Source organism: Lepisma saccharinum, chromosome 6 (genome assembly GCF_977018435.1).
Source record: "Lepisma saccharinum chromosome 6, izLepSacc3.1, whole genome shotgun sequence".
NCBI classification, from domain to species: Eukaryota; Metazoa; Arthropoda; class Insecta; order Zygentoma; family Lepismatidae; genus Lepisma; species Lepisma saccharinum.
The window spans coordinates 62,281,954-62,302,918 of NC_139234.1; the positions used below are offsets into that span (position 1 = coordinate 62,281,954).

At 38.6% G+C, this 20,965-nt stretch overlaps 1 protein-coding gene across 1 annotated transcript; it reads left to right on the forward strand.

Annotated features, from left to right (window-relative positions):
• Positions 1-10,377: 10,377 nt before the first annotated feature.
• Positions 10,378-12,091, forward strand: LOC145989422 (protein G12-like). Its single transcript, XM_083124765.1, has 3 exons — positions 10,378-10,433; positions 11,263-11,490; positions 11,626-12,091. The coding sequence occupies exons 2-3, from the start codon at positions 11,263-11,265 to the stop codon at positions 12,007-12,009; spliced, it is 612 nt and encodes a 203-aa protein (XP_082980891.1). The 5' UTR covers positions 10,378-10,433; the 3' UTR covers positions 12,010-12,091.
• Positions 12,092-20,965: the final 8,874 nt, after the last annotated feature.

The window sequence follows — 20,965 nt, forward strand, 5'->3', positions numbered from 1 at the left end:
GGCATGAACGTCTGCTGCATTCACCAAGAGGTGGTGCTGGTGCTGTGTCACATTCGCGCGCAATCACGTGGTACCCTTCTTCGAAAGGAACGTACGAACGGAAAGTTCTGTGCAACAAGGTGTCAAGCCACAGGAAAATGTCGGATAACGAAGAAGGTCTGCAGAGCACCTCCTCATATATTTGTGATTCTGATGAGGAAAATGGCCCTCTGTGCGGTGACAACAGCTTTGATGACCCAGACTATGTGTGTGGAGTGTCGAGCAGCGTAAGGTAAGAAATAAGTTTTTATTTCTGATATTTCTTGAAAATGTTGGTTAACACCTTATTGTCTCAGACTTGGGCACGGTGAAAACGGTTGGTAAGTGGGCGTCGTGATGTGCATGTTAATGCGCAAATCAGCTCACTATGCATTCGTCAGGCCTCTTGCAAGTTGGTACAGTAAAATCATGAACTTATTCTGATGACAACTGCTGCTAACATAATGAATGTAGGTTAGCACCATATTGCTGAAATGATTAATCACGAAGAAATCGACATGACACACGTACATGGTTCCCTAATAATGACAAATTCTGACAACGTACCATCAAGGACATTGCGATAAATCGTATAGAATAGGAAAGGTGGTCTCTCGGATGGCGCAGTTGTAGCGTCATCGCCTTGTAATCAAGGGGTCCCGGGTGCAATTCCCGGTGGTGGCACATAGTGGTTCGGATTCCACTTTAAACTGTAGGCCCAGTCCTGATTAGCCTTACTGTGCATAAAGTAGACTTAAAACAACAAATCAATCAGTCAATTAACGGGAAAGGTATTGTAGAAATAATGTAAAGATAAATAATCAGAATTGTTTTGTCATTTGCAAAAATGATGTGTTTGGGAAATTTCTGTTTGTCGAGTGGATTGGACTGTTATTGCTTCGTGCTAGTTTACATTTTCAAATAAATTTGTTACTCTGATCCATTTCAGAATGACCTTCACATCACAAGGACGACAGAGCGATCTCCTGTGAAACATCCTCCAGCCAAAAAGAGACGATGCGACCAAGATAACTGGGAGAGAGTGAAACGTAAGAGAAGAAGAAATAAAGGGGAGCAGTACACATCCGGACACACAAAGGATGTTGTTCCAGACAGGAAGATAGGTGAGGCATGTACTTGTCCAAAGAAATGCTGGAACAAAATTAAGGGGGATGCAGAGTTCATTTTTCACACATTCTAGGACTTGGCTGATTATGCAACACAGAACACATACCTCATGCAAAATATTAGAATTCAGAATACGAAACGTTCCTACACAAAGGGACAATCTTCCAGGAGGCCATTCACATTTTCCTATAATATACAATATACAACAGATGAATGGGCAGATGTGATCAGCAGTGCAAACAGAAAGAAGAAATTTCATGTAACACGCATGCAGCAAGCCGACTTCAAGGATCTCACACCACTTGTGGCATCAATTACCAAGAAAACCACCACAGATGGTAAGAAGCCCCTCAAGTTTAAAGAGGCTGCGGTGTTCATGATGGAATCCGCTACTCGCCATATTCTGCATGAGAGTTATTCATACCAGAAAGAAGTGCCAGTATGGGCTAAGTGCACCCTAAAGAAAAGAGGCTGTCCACTGCCAGAGGTACCCCTAAGTGATTTGCCATGCAAGTACAAGGAACAGATTCCCATAGATGTCCGGAAATATTCAGACATAATGTCCCTGTTGGAATGGATCCCTCCAATATACCATATTTTTTATCTCAGCCTTGTTCCGACGGAAGTAGCTGCCGAGGAGAGTGCAGAAATTCTGGATGAACTTGATGACTGATACATTAGGAGGGCCTTGATCAGTTAATTCAGAATAGTTTGTGCGACCTGCATTCATATGCCACTATTTGGTGTCAGTGCTGAGAATATTTCGGCTGACACTGCATGTCAATTAAACTTGTATGTCATTTTTTTCTCCCTACAAAATTAACTTTGATTTTTCATTCTTATGTATATATTTTTTTCACAATATAATGGTCATGCATTCCTGTTTGTTGCTATTCCACAGAACTGACACCGAAGATTGTGATGCAATAAGGATCTAACCAACAACGGGAAACAATGAACTAAAAAAAAAAACTAATTTAATCATCTTTCCAATAATTGTACCACATTTGAATGTGTCCATGTAAACTGGAAACTTCAGACATGCTTTTGAAATCAACTATACGACAATACAAACAAAATTCAGATTTATGGATTTTTTCAAACCTTCAAATGCTAATATCTCGAAAACAACTTTTTGAGGGTTAGCTCCTTCTTGCACCGAGCCCTTCATCTAAATCCTTTATATTTTGTCAATGGAAATGTTTAGCGTTCGTTGCAAAACTCTTAACATCGAATGATCTCTGGATGGAATTATTTTAAAATATTTATCAGGTTTTTTATGCCGCAACGTGATGTATGTCAGGCAGTAGTCTGAATTACTAATCGGCACTGTAATGTCAGTAGAGTGTACGATAGGTGGATCATCCGCCGACCTCTGTGGCGAAGTGGTTAGCATGGGTATTCTTTGTGAGTGTCCCTTCAACTTCATCAATATCATCACTTATAATATTCATTTTCGCGATTAGCCAAAAGTGGTAGATAAGCGAAATGCATCTACTATTGTTCTAGAAGCTCTGGTAGGTTCTTTAATGACTTGTGTCATGCCGAAAGGTTTCCTTGGTTAGCTGCGCGTGCTGAGAGAAACAAAATATAGTTTTGCTACACATGTTTTGGGTCAAAGACCCCGAATGGCATATGGTGTTCTGAGTTGAGCAACTTAATTTAAAAAAGCTATAAAATACCAGTCTTCCAAACCTTTGTTGCATAGTGAGGCATCTCATTTTAAGCTTTTAAATATGCATGGATCATGTTTTATCGGAAGCCGGCCGACTTCAGGCAACAAAAGACAATGAAATTGTACTTTCAAATAGACAATATTTTTATCGACTAATCCCATAAGTAAACTATTAAGCAAAAAATGGCGTAGCCTTCCTTTGGATTTGGCGTTCCCAACCGAAAGGCTCATGCTACGCCACTGAAGGTGACAAGATTTTTAAAACAACAGAACGGGATATTTTTCATGTTTTTTTAAAGGAAAAACGGGGCAAAATGTACACATTTTAATATAAACACTGTTTCATCATAAATGGGTTCGAAAACTAATTAATTAAATAAATAGGTCTACTGTGTAAATAACTTGCACAATATGGTGATACGCACTGCACTCCAATCAGCAGTCCTTTAGAATTAGAATTCATTCGTTGATATTTTACAGATGAATAGATCTTCAGTACATCCTTGTTTTCAAATAACACTGGTAAAAGTTTACACACGGGTCATTCCACGCCATTTCAACGAGGTCATGACACCCACCAACTCCGATTTCGATGAAATTTGGTATATACCCTTCCTTTATGGTTGAAAGAAAACCCCATAATTTTTTTTCACTCTATCTCAAACGGTTTTCATTTTACAGCACTTTGAAATGTCATTAAATCAGTGTTGTCTGTCACTCTTGAGACCCTCGACACAAGATACCCTTGCTTACATTTTATTTCTTTTCTCCTTAACCAATCATCAGATCTCTTTGAAATTTTACACAAGTTCAATGAAATAATGAGGGTTTCAGAAAAAACTACATCAGCACTCAAACAATTTTACAAATGCCTACAAAAAGACAAATAATGGATTTGTAGCCTAATTTATGTGGTGGGAAAACTAGGTTACGAAAATCTGAATTTTCATCATGTGGGTATGATGGAACGAAAAACTTTTGATGTTGAGAATCATTGCAAAGACATGCTCTTTCTCTACAAAAAATAACATTTTTGGTTTTTTATTCCTTCTAACGAAAATTTTACGATTTTTGGAAAGTGACTAAAATTTCATGGTCAATCCGTACCGAATAGTCCAGCACTGGTCGCTCGACCAGTTTTAAAATTTGTCATTTGTTTGTTGTTTTAACCCCTGTACAAGGGTAGTTCAAAACAGGCATTATTTTTCTAAAACTAGACTTCGTTTAAAAATGGCGGCCATTTTTGTTTCATGACTTCCAACATTTTTTTTCCTAAGCAGACAGTTGCGATAATTATGATAACTCAGCTAAGAAAAATTATAGAAATCTGGGATAAAAACATTGTTTTCAGTATATTTCAGGCTACATTTTATGTTCCATATCTTTTTTCACCACATCTAATGCAAATGGCTGAAATTTAGGGTCAAAACTGACTGATATTCAATTTTGAAGGGGAATCAATGTATAGGATATATTATTTTTAGTACGTAAGCAATAAAATATCAGAGCTATAATTTTTTGTAGAGGAAACATGTACATCCAAAGTTTCAGCGGAAAACATTTGACACACAGCCGTACACGCCTTATTTATTTATAATAGCTACTAACGGGCTTTCTATGTCATTCGTATGTTGCAATTAATTTATACGTACAATAATTGTAATTGCGTGATAGTTAATTAAAGTAAATAATTATAATTGTAACTAATAACGTAAATTTGTCTGTTTTTGCCAAACTTTCCCCTGTTGTAACTTTCTTATCATATAATATCAATCTCGAAATTTTTTACAGGTATGCAGTAAATATCAAATTTTATTAGGTTCCCAACAACTATTCGTTGATTTCAGTTTTATGTCAACTTTATCCCGGAAGGCTAATCGAGACTAGACCTACAGTTTATTAAAGTTGGATCCGAACCAGTATTTGCCTCCACTGGGTATCGAACCTGTGACCCCTTGGTTACAAAACGTTGACGTAACCACTATGCCATCGGGAAGACCTTTACAACCAGACATATATTTGGAGCCCAAATTTTGAGATTTAACTCAATGCGGAAACCAGTAACAGAGCTCAAATATTTTCTTCTGAAACTTTGGATGTACATGTTTCCTCTAGAAAAATTATAGCTCTGATAATTCATTGCTTACCTACTAAAAAAAATATATCCTATACATTGATTCCCCTTCAAAATTGAATATCAGTCAGTTTTGACCCTAAATTTCAGCCATTTGCATTAGATGTAGTGAAAAAGATACGGAACATAAAATGTAGCCTGAAATGTACTGAAAACAATGTTTTTTACCCCAGATTTCTATAATTTTTCTTAGCTGAGTTATCATAATTATCGCAACTGTCAGCATAGGCCAAAAATGTTGGAAGTCATGAAACAAAAATTACCGCCATTTTCAAACGAAGTCTAGTTTTAGAAATATAATGCTTGTTCTGAACTACCCTTGTACAGGGGTTACAACGACAAGCAAATTAAGAATTTTAAAAATGGTCGAGCGACCAGTGCTGGACTATTTGGTACGGATTGACCCTGAAATTTTATTCAATTTCTAAAAATTATAAAATTTTCGTTAGAAGGAATAAAAAAACCAAAAATGTTATTTTTTGTAGAGAAAGAGCATGTCTTTGCAATGATTCTCAACATCAAAAGTTTTTCGTTCCATCATACCCACATGATGAAAATTCAGATTTTCGTAACCTAGTTTTCCCACCACATAAATTAGGCTACAAATCCATTATTTGTCTTTTTGTAGGCATTTGTAAAATTGTTTGAGTGCTGATGTATTTTTTTCTGAAATCCTCATTATTTCATTGAACTTTGTATAAAATTTCAAAGAGATGTGATCATTGGTTAAGGAGAAAATAAAATGTAAGCAAGGGTATCTTGTGTCGAGGGTCTCAAGAGTGACAGACAACACTGATTTAATGACATTTCAAAGTGCTGTAAAATGAAAACCGTTTGAGATAGAGTGAAAAAAAATTATGGGGTTTTCTTTCAAACTTAAAGGAAGGTTGCAGGCCCGTAGCCAGAATTGATCTCCGGGGGGGGGGGGGGGGGCTCACGGGTTATCAGGGGGCTTTGTATATCAAGTCCATTTTGCAAAAGTTTAACAGTATTAAATGAAGATAAATTATGTGTGTGGGGGAGGGTGTCATTAAGTTATATAAAGTTTATAAATATCACACAAATACAACATATTTCTGTATATTTTAAAATATCACTTGAGGTGTTAATTGGCTGCTACTAAAATAATCCCTTACTACACACTCCATACTACGTTTGATGATACAGATATTTATATTTCACAAGAAAATATTGACATATTCAATCATAGTGCCTACCGTACATTCCACTCCCCGGCCGAAACAATAAATCTCCCCTTTGTTCCCAAAACTTGGGAGCTGTTAACCTTTGACGCAGATGCGTGAGGGAATTTGCATAATGACATCAAAGTCACAGATTTCTGTATAAATGGGAAGTCTCAACAGGGGTAACGAACGTACAGATAATTTGATTGAACTTGAAATTTAAAATTTTGGGTGCGTCAGCACTTAGGCTATTTTGCTCCCGTCACGTTATGCGGAGTCCAGCCCTTACCTTAACACATAACAAAACTATAGTGCCGTATAACGAAAATCTTAAAATATTCTTAGTTCGGTTACAGCGCCTTGAATAACGTAGTGTGGAAAACGGCACGTTTACGCGCTCTCTCGCTGGTTCCACTCGAAAATGATCCGCTAGAGGCGCTGGTGTTGAACCGGTGCTTGGTATTCGTCTGCTTATAATGGAAGTAAATGGAGTTTTCGCTGCAACGTCTGATTCTTTTACATGAAGCATTTCTGTGAATGTGATAATTGCTATGATATTTGGTACAGTGGTCGCGAAGATATTAACGAACATTATAGACAGTCGACCACGTCCTGTTATCGTCATACTTTCGTTAATAATACGGGAGAAAAAATACGCGTGGAATGCTCTTGGCAACTAAATTTTTGTGTATGAATTAGGTTCATTATTATTATCATCATCATTTCTTTTAAAGATATACACACTGAAGCATTTGTATTTTTGATATTTACTGTCTCTTTTCTTCCGATTTAAACTAATCGCGGCGATGATAATAATGATGATTGCATGAAACGACAAGGGGAACTCCACAAAATTTCTTAGTGCCATCGACATGAGTGTAAGGAAACTTTCAAACCAATGGGACAAGCGACACGGGATGTTCACACTGTCCCACTAGTTACACACACTTCCAGACTGTAAAATAGCATTCATTGCACATAAGGGTCCAAACAGCAAACGACACGTTCATATGGCGTATTCGCGTGCTACTTGTTACTTCGGTCGGAAAGCTCCTTAAAGGAAGGGTGCTGAGACCGAAGCGACGCGCTACAGGGGGAGTTCCCAACTAAGTGACAAGCGACATGGTGCCTTCAGTCTATTAGCAAGCGTTGCTTGCGAACAGATACAACAACGGATCTAGGCGACATGATAAGCCACACGTGTCGCTTTGTCGCTTCTGCCTTGCTCAAACTGGGCCATTTCCTTAATAGCTTGCAACATGTTGCCGTGGTTTATTGTTCGCGCATACGCGATGCAATGAGTGTCTTGCTTTAGTGAGATTGCGCACCAAAGCGACAAGCGGAACGCGACACTTATCGCTTGAGGATTTCACCAACCGAACGCTGGCCTGTGCTTCCCGTCATGCCGCTACGATGTGAAATGTTGCTCTTGATTGGCTCCTTTCCAAGCAACATGTGTCGCTTCGGTATGAAAGTTGCCTTGGACCGAATGACCCGTGTCGCTTTGGTGTAAAATCTCCTTGAGGAAATGGTGCAGTCAGAGCTTGTGTTCGAAATGCCACATTGATTTCTGACTGCTCGCTTTCAAGCGACACTTGTGGTTTGTCGGCTCGGTATGAAATATCTCTCAGGATACTATTTATATTCTAATAACATAGAAAAATAAACTCTAATACACAGTCCAAGACCTGACATCCGGAATCACTTTGCGATGTTTCTTCTTGTGTTACGCATGCTATTTATTTATTAATTTTATTTTACTTTTCTTTCCAAATTAATGCCATTTCGTGACTGCAAATCACTCCACAAATATAACTGTTTCCGTCAATTCACGTACCGCCTTTCAAGACACACAAATCTACATAATATATTCCAAAAACTAACAAAGCCGCATTACTTTCATAAGAAAATTAGCACCGACATTGATCGCAATGCCATCTATGTTTCTCATCCGTCTGGGGAACCAGTTTCTTGGGTCGTTTTCCACACTACGTTATTCAAGGCGCTGTACTTCGGTTAAAAGGTGAGGCTGTAAAGGGGCACTCAGCACACAAATGGACAACAAACAGGACAACATACAGAATTATACTGGTATAGGGTCAGTCGCCAGAGACTCGTTAGTCTGTAAAAATCAGTCCAGAGTGTACTACGTGGAAGTGAGGTTGAGAATTGGGTGTATTACGTGGAAGAATCACCCCTTGCACCCCGAAGGTACAGATAAAGAAGCTGCCATGTGAATAAACTTTCTGAAGTCTAGAGAAGAGAATCTCATAAATACCTGCTGCTACTTAAAACTTCTTCTTATAAATAAGATGAACGAATGTAGTAGCTGCTGTTCATGCTCCCTGAATTTATCCTTCACCAAAGTTGTGAGAAAAATAATTTCTGTTGTCTACATTTTTACTTTTCACTGCAAACAAATTACACAAAATAGTTTTACCAAATGTCAAGGGGGCTGACTTCAGTGCCGGGGGGGGGGGGGGGCTGACGGTAGTTCCAGGAGAGGCTGAGTTCCCCTGGCCCCTGCTTGGCTACGGGCCTGGAAGGGTGTATACCAAATTTCATCGAAATCGGAATTTATGGGTGTCAAAATCTTAGTTTTTTGCGTTGATTTGATGTGGAATGACCCACACGTGTGATTAAAATTCACTTTATTAATCAACATAGCTTTCAAAGATTATACTGAAAGAGCGTTCTTGTCACTTGTCCACAAACCATAAACACTCGTTCAGTGGGGGCATTAGTTCCGAGTAAACACAGAAGAAACTCCAATATGTTAAGAAAATTGGAATATGACACATTGTTGACATTGAAATGTGAAATAATTTCTAGCCAACAATGCCATAGTTCATAGTAATAGTATAGAGAAGCTGAATTGTTGCAGTATTTCTATCCTGGTAAGTCATTGTCACAAAAAGGAGCATTTTGGTGTCCAGTTTTACGTTAGAAATGAATCGGGAGAGAGACTCATAAAAGAAACTGTTCCTGCTAATACAGGGCTTGAATGTCTGGCAACCTTACAAAAGTGGCATAAAGCGAAGTAAAATAAATGAAATGTAACAATCAATAAATCTACCGCCCTAGTTTAATAGCAATGATGAGAACGAATGTTGCGGCACACGCTAACCATTCAAGCACAGTGCCGGCAATTTATTTCATGCATGTCATCACTGTGGTAGTCAAATGACATCCTGCTCCTGTAAAATGGAAATAATTCGTGTAGGGCGCCATTCGAAACTATTTTGTTTTCAAGGCAACAAAGAACATGCAATGGAAAATTAAAAAAAAAAAACAAGTATATTTGAAATAGTCAATGGTCAATGAGAGGTTAATTTCAAAATTGCCAATTGAAAAATAAATTCGAAACAATTTTAATTTTTATAGGTTAATCGACAATTTGACTTAATTCAAAGGAAGAAACGTTAAGATTTAATTAATTATTTTCATTCTGAGATATCAGCCGGATTTTACGCGTACAAAGTATCTTGTAAATTTTGCTCAGAATATTGTGTAATACTTTAGTTTTTAACGGTTATTTTTTTCAAGCAGAGTTGAATAAGAAAATTAAATTACAATTTTCTGAACTAAGAACATACTGCACCTGTATTATTTATTTTAATTATTATTCTTGATTTTTCTTCTTCTTTTACTTCTAGACTTATACGAGCTTTGGTGTTCACTCAGCCTTCGATTAAAACAGCATAATATATATTCAGTTTAAAGTTGAATCCAGACCACTTTCACGAGAATCCAACCCATCGATTCCAAGGCGACAGCTTTACTTTACTACCATATTAGGGCGTGAAAAATGTTTTAACCACAACGTTGGCCTAGAACATCCTCTAATTCGATTTCTTTCGGGAGGGCATAAAATTCCTTCATTTTTAAATTTAAATTCAACTTCAACTGTCATCTCGATAATTTAAAATAAACTTTGTCTTTGTTGTAACTTTGGAACTATAAATATCTGATGTAGGTGTTTTTGGGTGTGTTCAACGCACTTTAGACTTGATACACTGATATCAATACCTTACTGCTTTTGAAAAAAAAAAATGCGAGACAATAATCATATTTTTTATAAAGGCTCTTCCGAATCGGTTTCGAATCTTTGGTATATTTCTTGTTTGCTTCAGATAAGAGCACAATGGCATCAAACGACTGGCAGACGAGTTATCAGTGAAAATGTCTAAATGCAATCTTTGAACTCGCAGCATGATCTGATTTCATATAAGAGGGCGCAGATTTTGAAAGAAGTCACCTTGTTCCTCTCCACTGATTCATAAGGTAGTTCAGGGTAAGTTGGAGAAAGAAATCGTCTTTGACTTTCCACTACAGATTTCGTAGCAACTTACAAAAGCTCTAGTCCAGTATAATATATTTCAGAGTATATTTCCAGTTAAAATGTCAATATAGATCATAAATACACATTTATTTCTAATCATTATAATGATATAATTAAATTACAAAATTATCTTCACGATGAAGCAATAGTACAATTATACTGTAACACAAAAACGTATAGCAGAATATGTCAAAATATTACTAAGATTCTTTAAGTGAAGTGAGTATTGTTTAGGACCTTTCTCTTGGTCTAAACGATTGAGACTTTCCAGGAAGATGGCTAGTGTATTCAGAACTTAACAACAGACTTTCATTATTATTCTCCTAAATTGCCTATCCTAATTTCATGTAGAATAAATTTCATTTTTATTATTTTCAAAGTATGCTTACTCTCAAACTTTAGTGACTGTTAAACTTAATTCAAGAAAAACTGTGACATTTACAGCTACCAACTTAAGTCGAATATATGACACCAGGTTATTATCTAATAACATGTATCCACCCATTTTCATGTGCAAACTTCCTTAGAAAGAACACAATTATTTCATCATTAATTAGCAAGTGTTGTTTGTAGTGACCATTATTTTGGTGGACAATAAGCAACACACTCTCTCTCTATGGAATAAAATGAAAATACAGATAGATAGAAGTATATGAACTGCATTGGAAAAAAATAAGTTCAAATTAAGGAACGTGCTGCATTAACTGCCTTCCTGTAATTTAATTTACAGGGTGTGTTTCAAAAGATTGTTCAAATAATTGTTGAATATTTCATATTCAAGATGAAGTACGCTCTGGTTTTCCTGTCTGTCCTCGGACTCTCCTTCGCTTGCGACCTTGCACCAGCATGGGACGCCATCCTCTCCAACGTCGACCTGGATGGTGCCAAGGCCTGGCTCCTCGACAGCTTCGAGAATGACCCAGACGGCCAGAGAGTCCTCGCCTACTTGCAGGGTGAAGATGCCACCGTCATCCTCGACGCAGTCTGGGAGGAACAGGCTGTCAAGGATGTGAGTATCTATCTGTAACATTTGGCTCATTCTCTATAAGATTTCTGCAAGTCAAAGATAAACTAGATTGCTTCAAAATTGATACATTGATTTAGAACGAATTAATTCATTTATTCAATAATTCCTTACTTCCAGCTGGTTAACTGGATTGCCGACTCCAACGTAGACATCTACGGAATCATCAACGGAATTCTGAGCGCTCTTGGCCGTCCCACCATCAGCCCTGAAGCTCTGAAGCACAAGGCTATTCACCCAAGGGATCTCGCCAGCTGGTTCGACCAACTGGGACAGTTCATCGACGGTCAGGGCGTCCTCGACACCGTCATCGAGCTCTTGGGTAATGACCCATGCGCTGGAGAACTCCTGGAACGTCTCTCCTCCCCAGAAATCAACGCTGTCGTCCAGAAGGTACGAGCCCTCCCTGAGCTCCAGGATCTCGTCGCTACCTTGGAAGCCGAAGGCATCGACGTTCAAGGAATCTGGAACCAGCTTTGCGCCATCTTGAACTGGTGCGAATAGAGAGCTTTCGTTGATTCCATTCATCTGAGGAAACCAATTTTGTAAATATTTTGAAGTACCAATAAATATGAATCATTAAGTATATTTTTTCTTATCCTTTGTTAGTTACCTTTTAAGTTTCAATCCCGTGCAATTTGTAACGTACTGTGAACCATTTAACTTCTTGACACCCACAGTTTAAATTTGTATCGCATTGTTTTTATTTATTGTAGGTACTGGTATCATCAAATGTAGTGGAATACTAAAAGCAATAAGGACTTTCAATCTACGCCATTTGACTAAGCAAACAATATTATAAATATACTGGACAGCATATCATACAAGAAGTTACCTTGTAGGGAGAAAAGTGATTGCAAATGTTATGGTATTACTGTAAATATCCTAAGTGGCAACTAGCATGCCTTGGTTTGACATTCAGACGCTTCATTCCACTTACGTGCTGGTAACTCAGGTGCCACCATAGCTCCTGGTAATCATGCAGAAAACTGGACTTGTGCACTCTTTGTTTCACTGACACCTGCAATATTTTCCTACGGTCCCTCCAGACTGCATGTAAATAGAAAATTGCTGCGGATGTAGATGTCAGTTTTTATGTGTAGCTTTATGTGTAGCTTCCTTTTTGTAAGAAGAGAGTACCTAGGTGCTTAATCTGTGCTCTTGAAATAGCATAAAAGCGAGGATTTCGTGCAAGAATCATCACACTTTCGTTGAAGACGCCATCATTCTGAAGGGTTTGAGGTGCATTTAAAAGATGATATGAAGTGTTTATAACTTTTATAGGATTATTTTTTATAATATTCGTGTTTCTATGGCTGATAGGAGATGAATGACAGATAGTGAGCGCTGGCGTGCTATCGGAAGCATTGAAGCAGGACAGTCAATTAAAGATGTTGCTATTTTCTTTGGCGTTGATCATTCGGTAATTTCTCGATTATGGAAACAATTCCAAACAAGTCAAACAGTTGTGTCCGGAGACCTGTGCCCGGTCGTTCAAGGGTTACTGCCCCCTCTGATGATCGGTATATTGCTATAGTAGCCAACCTGAATCGACGAGCGACCTACACAACTGTTACATCCACATGTACGCCCGAGTACCACGTGTTTGTGTTGCACTAACCGTCCAAGCCAGAGGGGCAAGATTAAAGTGGTGTCGTCAACATGTCAACTGGACTGTCTCAGATTGGTGCAACGTCTTTTCACGGCCGAGTCCAGATTTGCCCTGGAATCAGATGAAAGCGTGTAAGGGTCTGGAGAGAACGAGGCACACGCAATCAGGCCAAGAACATCATCGAACATCAATCATTCAGAGGTGGAAGCGTCATGGTATGGGCTTGAATTTCAATGGGATATCGATGGCCGGTCCACACGCTACGTCTTAACGTACGTCTTGCTTGCGCATGCACGAACTGTGCATGCAAGACATAGCGTGTGGACCGGACATTTAGAACTGCGCACATGCGGAAATTGTCAGCCGAAGACAGCCCAAGAGCATAGATGTCTGTGCAAATCTCAAACATCTGTGCAAACAAGTCTGTGCGTGTGGACGCTCCTCTCAGTCTTTTGTCCCCCTGTTGCTAAATTCCCTTCTACCCTAGTGTTGAAACACTATTAATGGAATTCGAAAATGTTGCTCTCTTTTTTTTATTGATAAATTCGTTTTTGTACAACGATGATGAAAAATCTTCGACAGTGTTCACGCGAGTTTTTAGCGGAGTTCATTGAACTCTACAAGAAATTTCCGTGTTTGTAGCGAGTAAAATCAAATAACTAAGTGACCAGGACAAGAGGAATCAGACCTATGAAAGCTTATTACAAAAATCAAGGAGGTTGACGCTTCAGCGAAAAGTACAGTAGTAAGGAAAATCAATTCCATGAGAACTGTTTACCGAAAAGAGTTGGCCAAAGTAAACAAACCAATCAGTTTGTTCTGGTGCTGGGGATGATGATGTATGTTTATAAGTCAATGTTAAGGTAATTTCATTTATTTGGATTTTTGACTGATAAAGAAACTACGAGAGAGTGAGAATTATTTTCTGCCTTTCCAGCAGGCCCGTAGCTAGAATTGATCTGCAGGGGGCTTTGTAAACCAAGTCCATTTTTCAAAAGTTTAACAGTGTTAAATGAAGGTAAATTATTTGTGTCTGTGTGTGTGTGTGTGTGGGGTTATTAAGTTAATATAAAATTTAGAACTATCACACAAATAATACATTTTTCTATAGGTATCTTCTAAAACATCTCTTGAAGTGTTAATTGCTACTGACATCATCCATTATTACATACTACACACTACTTTTGATGATACAGATATTTATATCATACAAAAAATGCACAATATTCAATCATAGTGCCTACCGTACATTCCACCCCCAGCTGAAGGAATAAAACTTCCCTCCGTTCCCAAATCTTACGAACTGTTGATCTTTGATGCAGATATGGAAGGAATGTGGATGACGACGTCAAAGTCACAGATTTCGGTCTAAACGGGAGACCGTACAGGGACAGCAAAGGTGCGGATGAAGAAGCTCCTCTGTGAAAGAACATTGTATAGTGTAGAGAATCTTCTAAATGCTTGCCGCTACTTCGACTTCAGCTCATAAACAAGATGAAGTTTATGTTCTGTGAATTTATCCTTCACCAAGTTGCGAGCATAATATCTGCTGTCTACATTTTCACTCTTCACTGCAAACAAATTATACAAAATAGTTTTACCTAATGTCAAGGAGGAGCTCAGCCTGGCTACGGCCATGCTATGCAAGAACTTTCTAAACTCTATAGGTACAACCTACTAAATATAAATACAGGGTGTCTAAAATGATTGAAGCAGTTTCACGATGTTACTGTACGTGTATTATTGAACATATTGTGAAGTAACTTTACAGTTTTGTACAGAAACTCAAATAGTTTTGTGACACATTACAAGTGTTCGATATGCCCCCTCTTCGTGATTCTGCATACATAAACTTTATAATCAAGTTCTTTCCAAGCACGATGAAGCATTGCTATATCAGTCGGTAATGGAGGCACAAACACTAGATCCTTCACATAACCTCACACACAAAAAAGTCACCGTGAGACAATGACAGCAGTTGTTGATCATCATTTCCACAACGACCGATCCATTGGTTTGATACTCTGTTGGTTAAGAATTCGTGGACAGGGGCCGGGCAGGGCACCATCCAACTGGTGGATAAAGTTCTCACTGTCTGTCTCCAACTGTGGCATAAGCCAATTTTCTAACATGTCAAGATACCCGTATTCTGTAATGGTCGTTCGCTGAAGAAGAAGGGGCCGTTAACTCTAAATTTTGAGATTGCCAAAAAAGCATTGACAATTCCTATTAAAAAGCATTGAGTTTCGGAAAGTTGCGAAATTGCTCAAAAGCGCCACGGGGAACAGAAGACCCCCATAACTTGTAAAATGTCACAAAACTTGTTGAGTTTCTCTACAAAACTGCAAAGTTACTTCCTGATACGTTCAGTAATACATGTACAGTAACATCATGAAACCGCTATCAATCATTTGTAGACACCCTGTACTTTTCACTACTTAAACTTCAGTTCATAAACAAGATGAAGGAATGTGATAGCTGATCTTCGTTCTGTGAATTTGTCCTTTCGTCAAGTTATGACCACATAATATCCGCTGTCTACATTTTCACTTGTCACTACAAACAAATTAAACAATAGTTTTACCTAATAACCGGGTGCTAACGACAATGCAAGGGGGGCTGACGATGATGCCAGGGGGGCTGAGCCCCCACCGGCTCCTGCGTGGCTATGGGATTGCTTTCCAGGCTAATCGCAACGATAAGATTGAATGTTGATTTTATTGAACCGATGACACCATAGTAACTCTGTCGCCATGTAATCAAGGGGCCCCGAGTTCAATTATAGATCAAGCCCGGAATAGCCTATATTAGTGTCTGTGGCGGAGTGATTATCACATCGCGCTCTGACTCCAGAGGTCCCAGATTTGAATCCCGACCTGGGCATGGGTGTTTGTGTGTCCATCATACATTAGCCATCCCCATCTTCGTAATTAGCCAAAAATAGCGGGAAAGCCAAACCATAAATGGTAACAAGGTGGTACTTTTTTCAGCCCCGCAGGAAGTATGTTTTAAAAACTTATCTTACCTATCTCCATGTCTGAGTAATGTTCTAGAAGCCAGATGTCCCAAGTTGGAACCACAGTCATGTGTGTGTGTATCACTATGTTCGTCCCATCACCATTTAATCACTTCGTCATCCATTATCATCGTCGCGATTAATCCAAGAGATAAAAGAGCGACATGAAATAATGAAAATATAAATAACTTGTACATTGTAATTAATTTGTTATTTATAATGGCAATATTTTAAGCAAGCTGAATTGTAAATACATTTTTCATAAGAGAATCATCATAACTTTTTATTTTTGAACATTGTAAAGTATTCTATAGTATTAGGAAAACTAATCTTAATGAACTATTGGAATAGTCTTTTAGGTAGTGCTAATATAATATTAAACGTTTAAAATGGAGGTTTATTTATACACATATTTATAAGAGGACATGGTGATAAGTAAATAAGCAAAATGTTTCTCACCACGCGCTTCACGAAGTAACGTCACGTGAAAAAATTGGTGCCTTCTCTTTGAAAGACAAACTGCGAAAAATTGACCAGAGAAGCACTTCCTCCATGATGGACAGCATGGAAATGAGTAGGAAAAATGTACTGTAAGACGTAGCGTGTGGACCGGCGGCGGTTCTGTGACGGCTGCGCGGTATCGGGATGAAGTGCCAGACTCCATTGTGAGAGACTACGCTGCAGCAGTTGGTCCTGATTTCCTCCTTATGGACGATAATGCCCGTCCCCATCGAGCCAACATCGTTGACGAGTACCTGGAAAGTGAGGGCATTTCTCGTATGGCGTACTTCCCCGACATAATCACATTGAAAACCTTTGGGATACCCTCGGGCGTGCTGTCTCTGCACGTTTACCTCCTCCAGCCAGTCTCAGACAGGGGGTGCTCGTTCGGTGGCGCAGATCGTATGCGCAGTTGTCCGTGGATACATGACGTCATCATCGAAACACTCGGCACGGAAAAGGCTGGTTCCTTATCCAAATATTGAGAAATTTGACAACGAATATCTTCTAAAATATAGTAGCAAGGGAAAAGTTACAACTTTTACTGTTAAGACCAGGGTTTCGGAGCGGAGCGGATCAACGCTCCGACTGTTGCCAACGCTCCGGAGCGAGGAGCGAGATTCTAAGAAATGGTTCGCTCCGCTCCGGAGCGGAGCGATGTCTTATCCCGCTCCGCTCCGGAGCGGAGCAGCGGGAATCGGAAAATTTCTCGCTCCGCTCCGGAGCGAGGAGCGAAATTTTAGAAAATGGTTCACTCCGCTCCGGAGCGGAGCGCTATCTTGACACGCTCCGCTCCGGATCGGAGCAGAGGAAGTTGGAAAATTTCTCGCTCCGCTCCGGAGCGAGGAGCGAAATTTTAGGAAACGGTTCACTCCGCTCCGGAGCGGAGCGATACCTTGTGACGCTCCGCTCCGGAGCGAGGAGCGATATTCTAAGAACTTGCCCACTCCGCTCCGGAGCGACTCCGAGGTTGGATAATACGAGTGTATATAGAAAACTAACGATCAAAGGTTCCGAGTACATTAGTAATTTTGTTTGTGAAATTTGTACGGCATTTGAAAATCGCCCGTTATTGTTGTTATAAAACTGATTATTACTAAAGCTAACGCCACGGAAACAGTCCAGAAAAATTACGTCACTCACCTACAGTGTTGCCAATAAGCAAGGAATGATCCTTACACAATACACCAGGGAAGGCACAATCAACCGCATACGTACTGTCCGTGACTGTACAACGCGCAATGTGTCAACTGTGAAGCGTAGAAGAAGTGTGGCAAACCTGGAGGGCCAGGGGTGTGGAGAAGGCAAGGGGAAGCTTCGATCTTCACTGGACTGTTTTCGTGAAGAGAGCGATATTATTATTATTATTATTACATTTTCATTATCACTTTTACTACTCTACTACTACTTCTGGGGACAATATATTTCAATAGCAGGTGTGTCACCTGTGGTTTTATAAGTTGAGAGAATGGAACCACTCTCATTTCCTGCCACCAGGGATCGCGACTGAAACTCATTTCGGTTCAACTTCTGGTTCGGGCTAAGCACTTCGGCATATCGGCCCGACGTTACAGTCCACGCCGCGGGAGAAGTGAGTTATTCCGGAATATTGGTTAGAGTAACACTGGCGAAATTACTGCAGAGAATCCATTCGACCTTCTAAAAGGCCAGAGGAAAGGCGAAGCAACTTGTACGGAGGAAGATAAAGGCTAATAGGTGTTCATGCAAAACACTCGCTGGTGCATGATTGTCATATCTAACTTTCTTTTACGCTGGTTATGTATGATACTTTGAATGTAGCGAAAGGGAAAAGTTTAAAGTAATTGGAAATTCAGGTTGCTAATTTTAACTTTTCGATTTTTGAATGTATGAAGTTGAAAATCGGAATCATGCTTATTAATGTTACCGTCGGCCAATAAGGAAACGTTTTAATTTGAAATACAGAGTTTTCATATCTAACTTTTTAAAAATCCTGACACTAGAAAGTTGAAAACCGGCTTAACCAAAAATGTAAGTTGCCACATTTGGTTTACTTTTATGAAGGTATAAAGTCGAAAATCGGAATGCTGTTCGTATACAGCCGAACAGGGGAATTTAAATAGTATGAAATACAGGGTTGTCATATCGATTATTTTTCCCAATTTTAAAGGCAGGAAGTTGAAATAGGTATTCAATGGTTACATACGTATACTACTGCAAAAATTACAAAATGTCTGTTTGCCATATCTAACATTTCAAGTTTGTAAGCAGTAACCTGGAAATAGGCATGGTGGTTATAAGAAAATTGAAAAATTTTGGAAAGACGACGAATGGAATGTTGCTATATTTAACTTTCTGAGTCTAGAAAGCCAGAAAACGTATACGTATAAAATTAATATTTTTTGTATTGAGTACGTTGTACACAGCAAACTGAAAGCAAGTTTTCAGTAATGAACAATGTGTAGTCAGCAGATAAGTCGAAACAAGATGTATAAACCTTAATAACCGTGATAAACACAAAAAGTAATATTATCTACTTGGATAGGGTCATGTCCTGAATTTTATGGTTTCATTTTGAAAAACAGGGCTGCGAGCAATACGTGCCTTCCTCACTGATGGCATTTGATTTGATTTTTGTAACTTAGCTTTGAATTTTAGCTAATCGCGACGATGATAATGAGAGAATTGATAAATGTGTACTGAAAAAAAAAGTAGCGCCCTGTACCCCGATAACATAGTGGTAACAACGTCTCCTTATAATGAAGGGGCACTGGGATCGATACCCGGTGGAGGGACATAGTGGCTCGAATCCCACTTTAGGTAGGATTTAAACTGTAGGTCTATTCTCGATAGCGTATTGTTGAGTCTTAAATCCACCAAAAGTTCATAACAAAAGGCATTGTTTCAACGTATGTTGAATGTATAATTGCAATGTATATTGTGATAAATTAATCCTTAAGCAAATATACATTTGTAATTCTGTTTAACAATAAGAGATGTCACTTTCCTTTAAATCTATTCACAAAATCATAAAAATACAACTCGGAAATTCATTTCCAAATGAACAACCTCTTATGCATATCTTTTACGTATGTGTGTGTGTGTGTGTGTTTTTCTCTGAAATCTGGCAAAGTTCTAATAATGTATTCACTTCATAAATGTCTATTACATAACAGAAAGCATCATTGGGTATTCAATATCAGACGAATAATGAATTCCATGGGAATATTTCAGCGAGTTCGTGGATTTGAGTTAAGCTCTCAACGACAAATGGTGTTGGTTTGACCCGCGTTAATGTCATTGGTGTTTCCTTTGTGTTTGTTTCTCTATCACAGTATAATTATTTTCCATAGTTTCGGGGTCCTATTTTTTTACCGACTTATCTAGGATTTGTTTAAAATTACGGATCATGATAAATGTACGATTAAAGGCAAGGTAAAGTCCGGAAAAAACAAATTGAAACTTATACTTAGTTGAAAGGACAATTGGTTATTGTTGATTACAATTATAGAAATAACTTTATCGAAATACTTGGTTTTCTTTTACATACATATTTGTAATTCCTTTTGTGCACCATTCCATTCCTACTTAAATATGTAGACTATAAATAAAAACTCGGCATGGTTTCCTTCATTTCATTATTACAGTATAGATCTTCCATGATTCTCGTGGCTTATGATGCATAGAATTAACAATTACGGATTTTTTTCGTTCTTTTTTGTTCTTTTATATTGATTTAACAAATCTAGTCACCTTATTATTCTATTAAACGATACTGGTTGGAATGATTTCTCCATTCGCATGGACGTCCGGAAATGGAGGGGGCCACGCCACCCGGAAATTAAAGGTAATCAAGAAGTACATATTTCACGCATATAATTTCATTTCAGTCACAGTAATATATGTTAATTATTGCAAGGGCGTTGCAGGAACATGATAACTTCAAACTGTAGAATATTTTTAATGGGAGTAATACTATTTTGGGGAAATTCTGCCTCATTCTGCCCCCCTCCCTTGGACAAATATCTTGCTTGTCTCTTCCTGGAAAAAATTCTGAAGACGTCCATGTATCAGCGGCGTTAAAAATTTCATTAAATGTCCATACATCACCGTTGACAAGCACACATAATATGCATGTAATGATACAAGAGAACACAGCTTTTAAAGGCTTCTTTTTATGACAGTGAAGAGAAGAATAACACACGCAAGTAATACTTTTAAAAGAGAACAATCTAGCCAGAATTGGTGTAGCATAATTCTAATACAACTGGCAACACTTGATCTGTCTGGCAAAGGCGATGTCTCAACCATGTACGGATAAGTCGAACGCAACGTACAGCGCAGCGAACGAA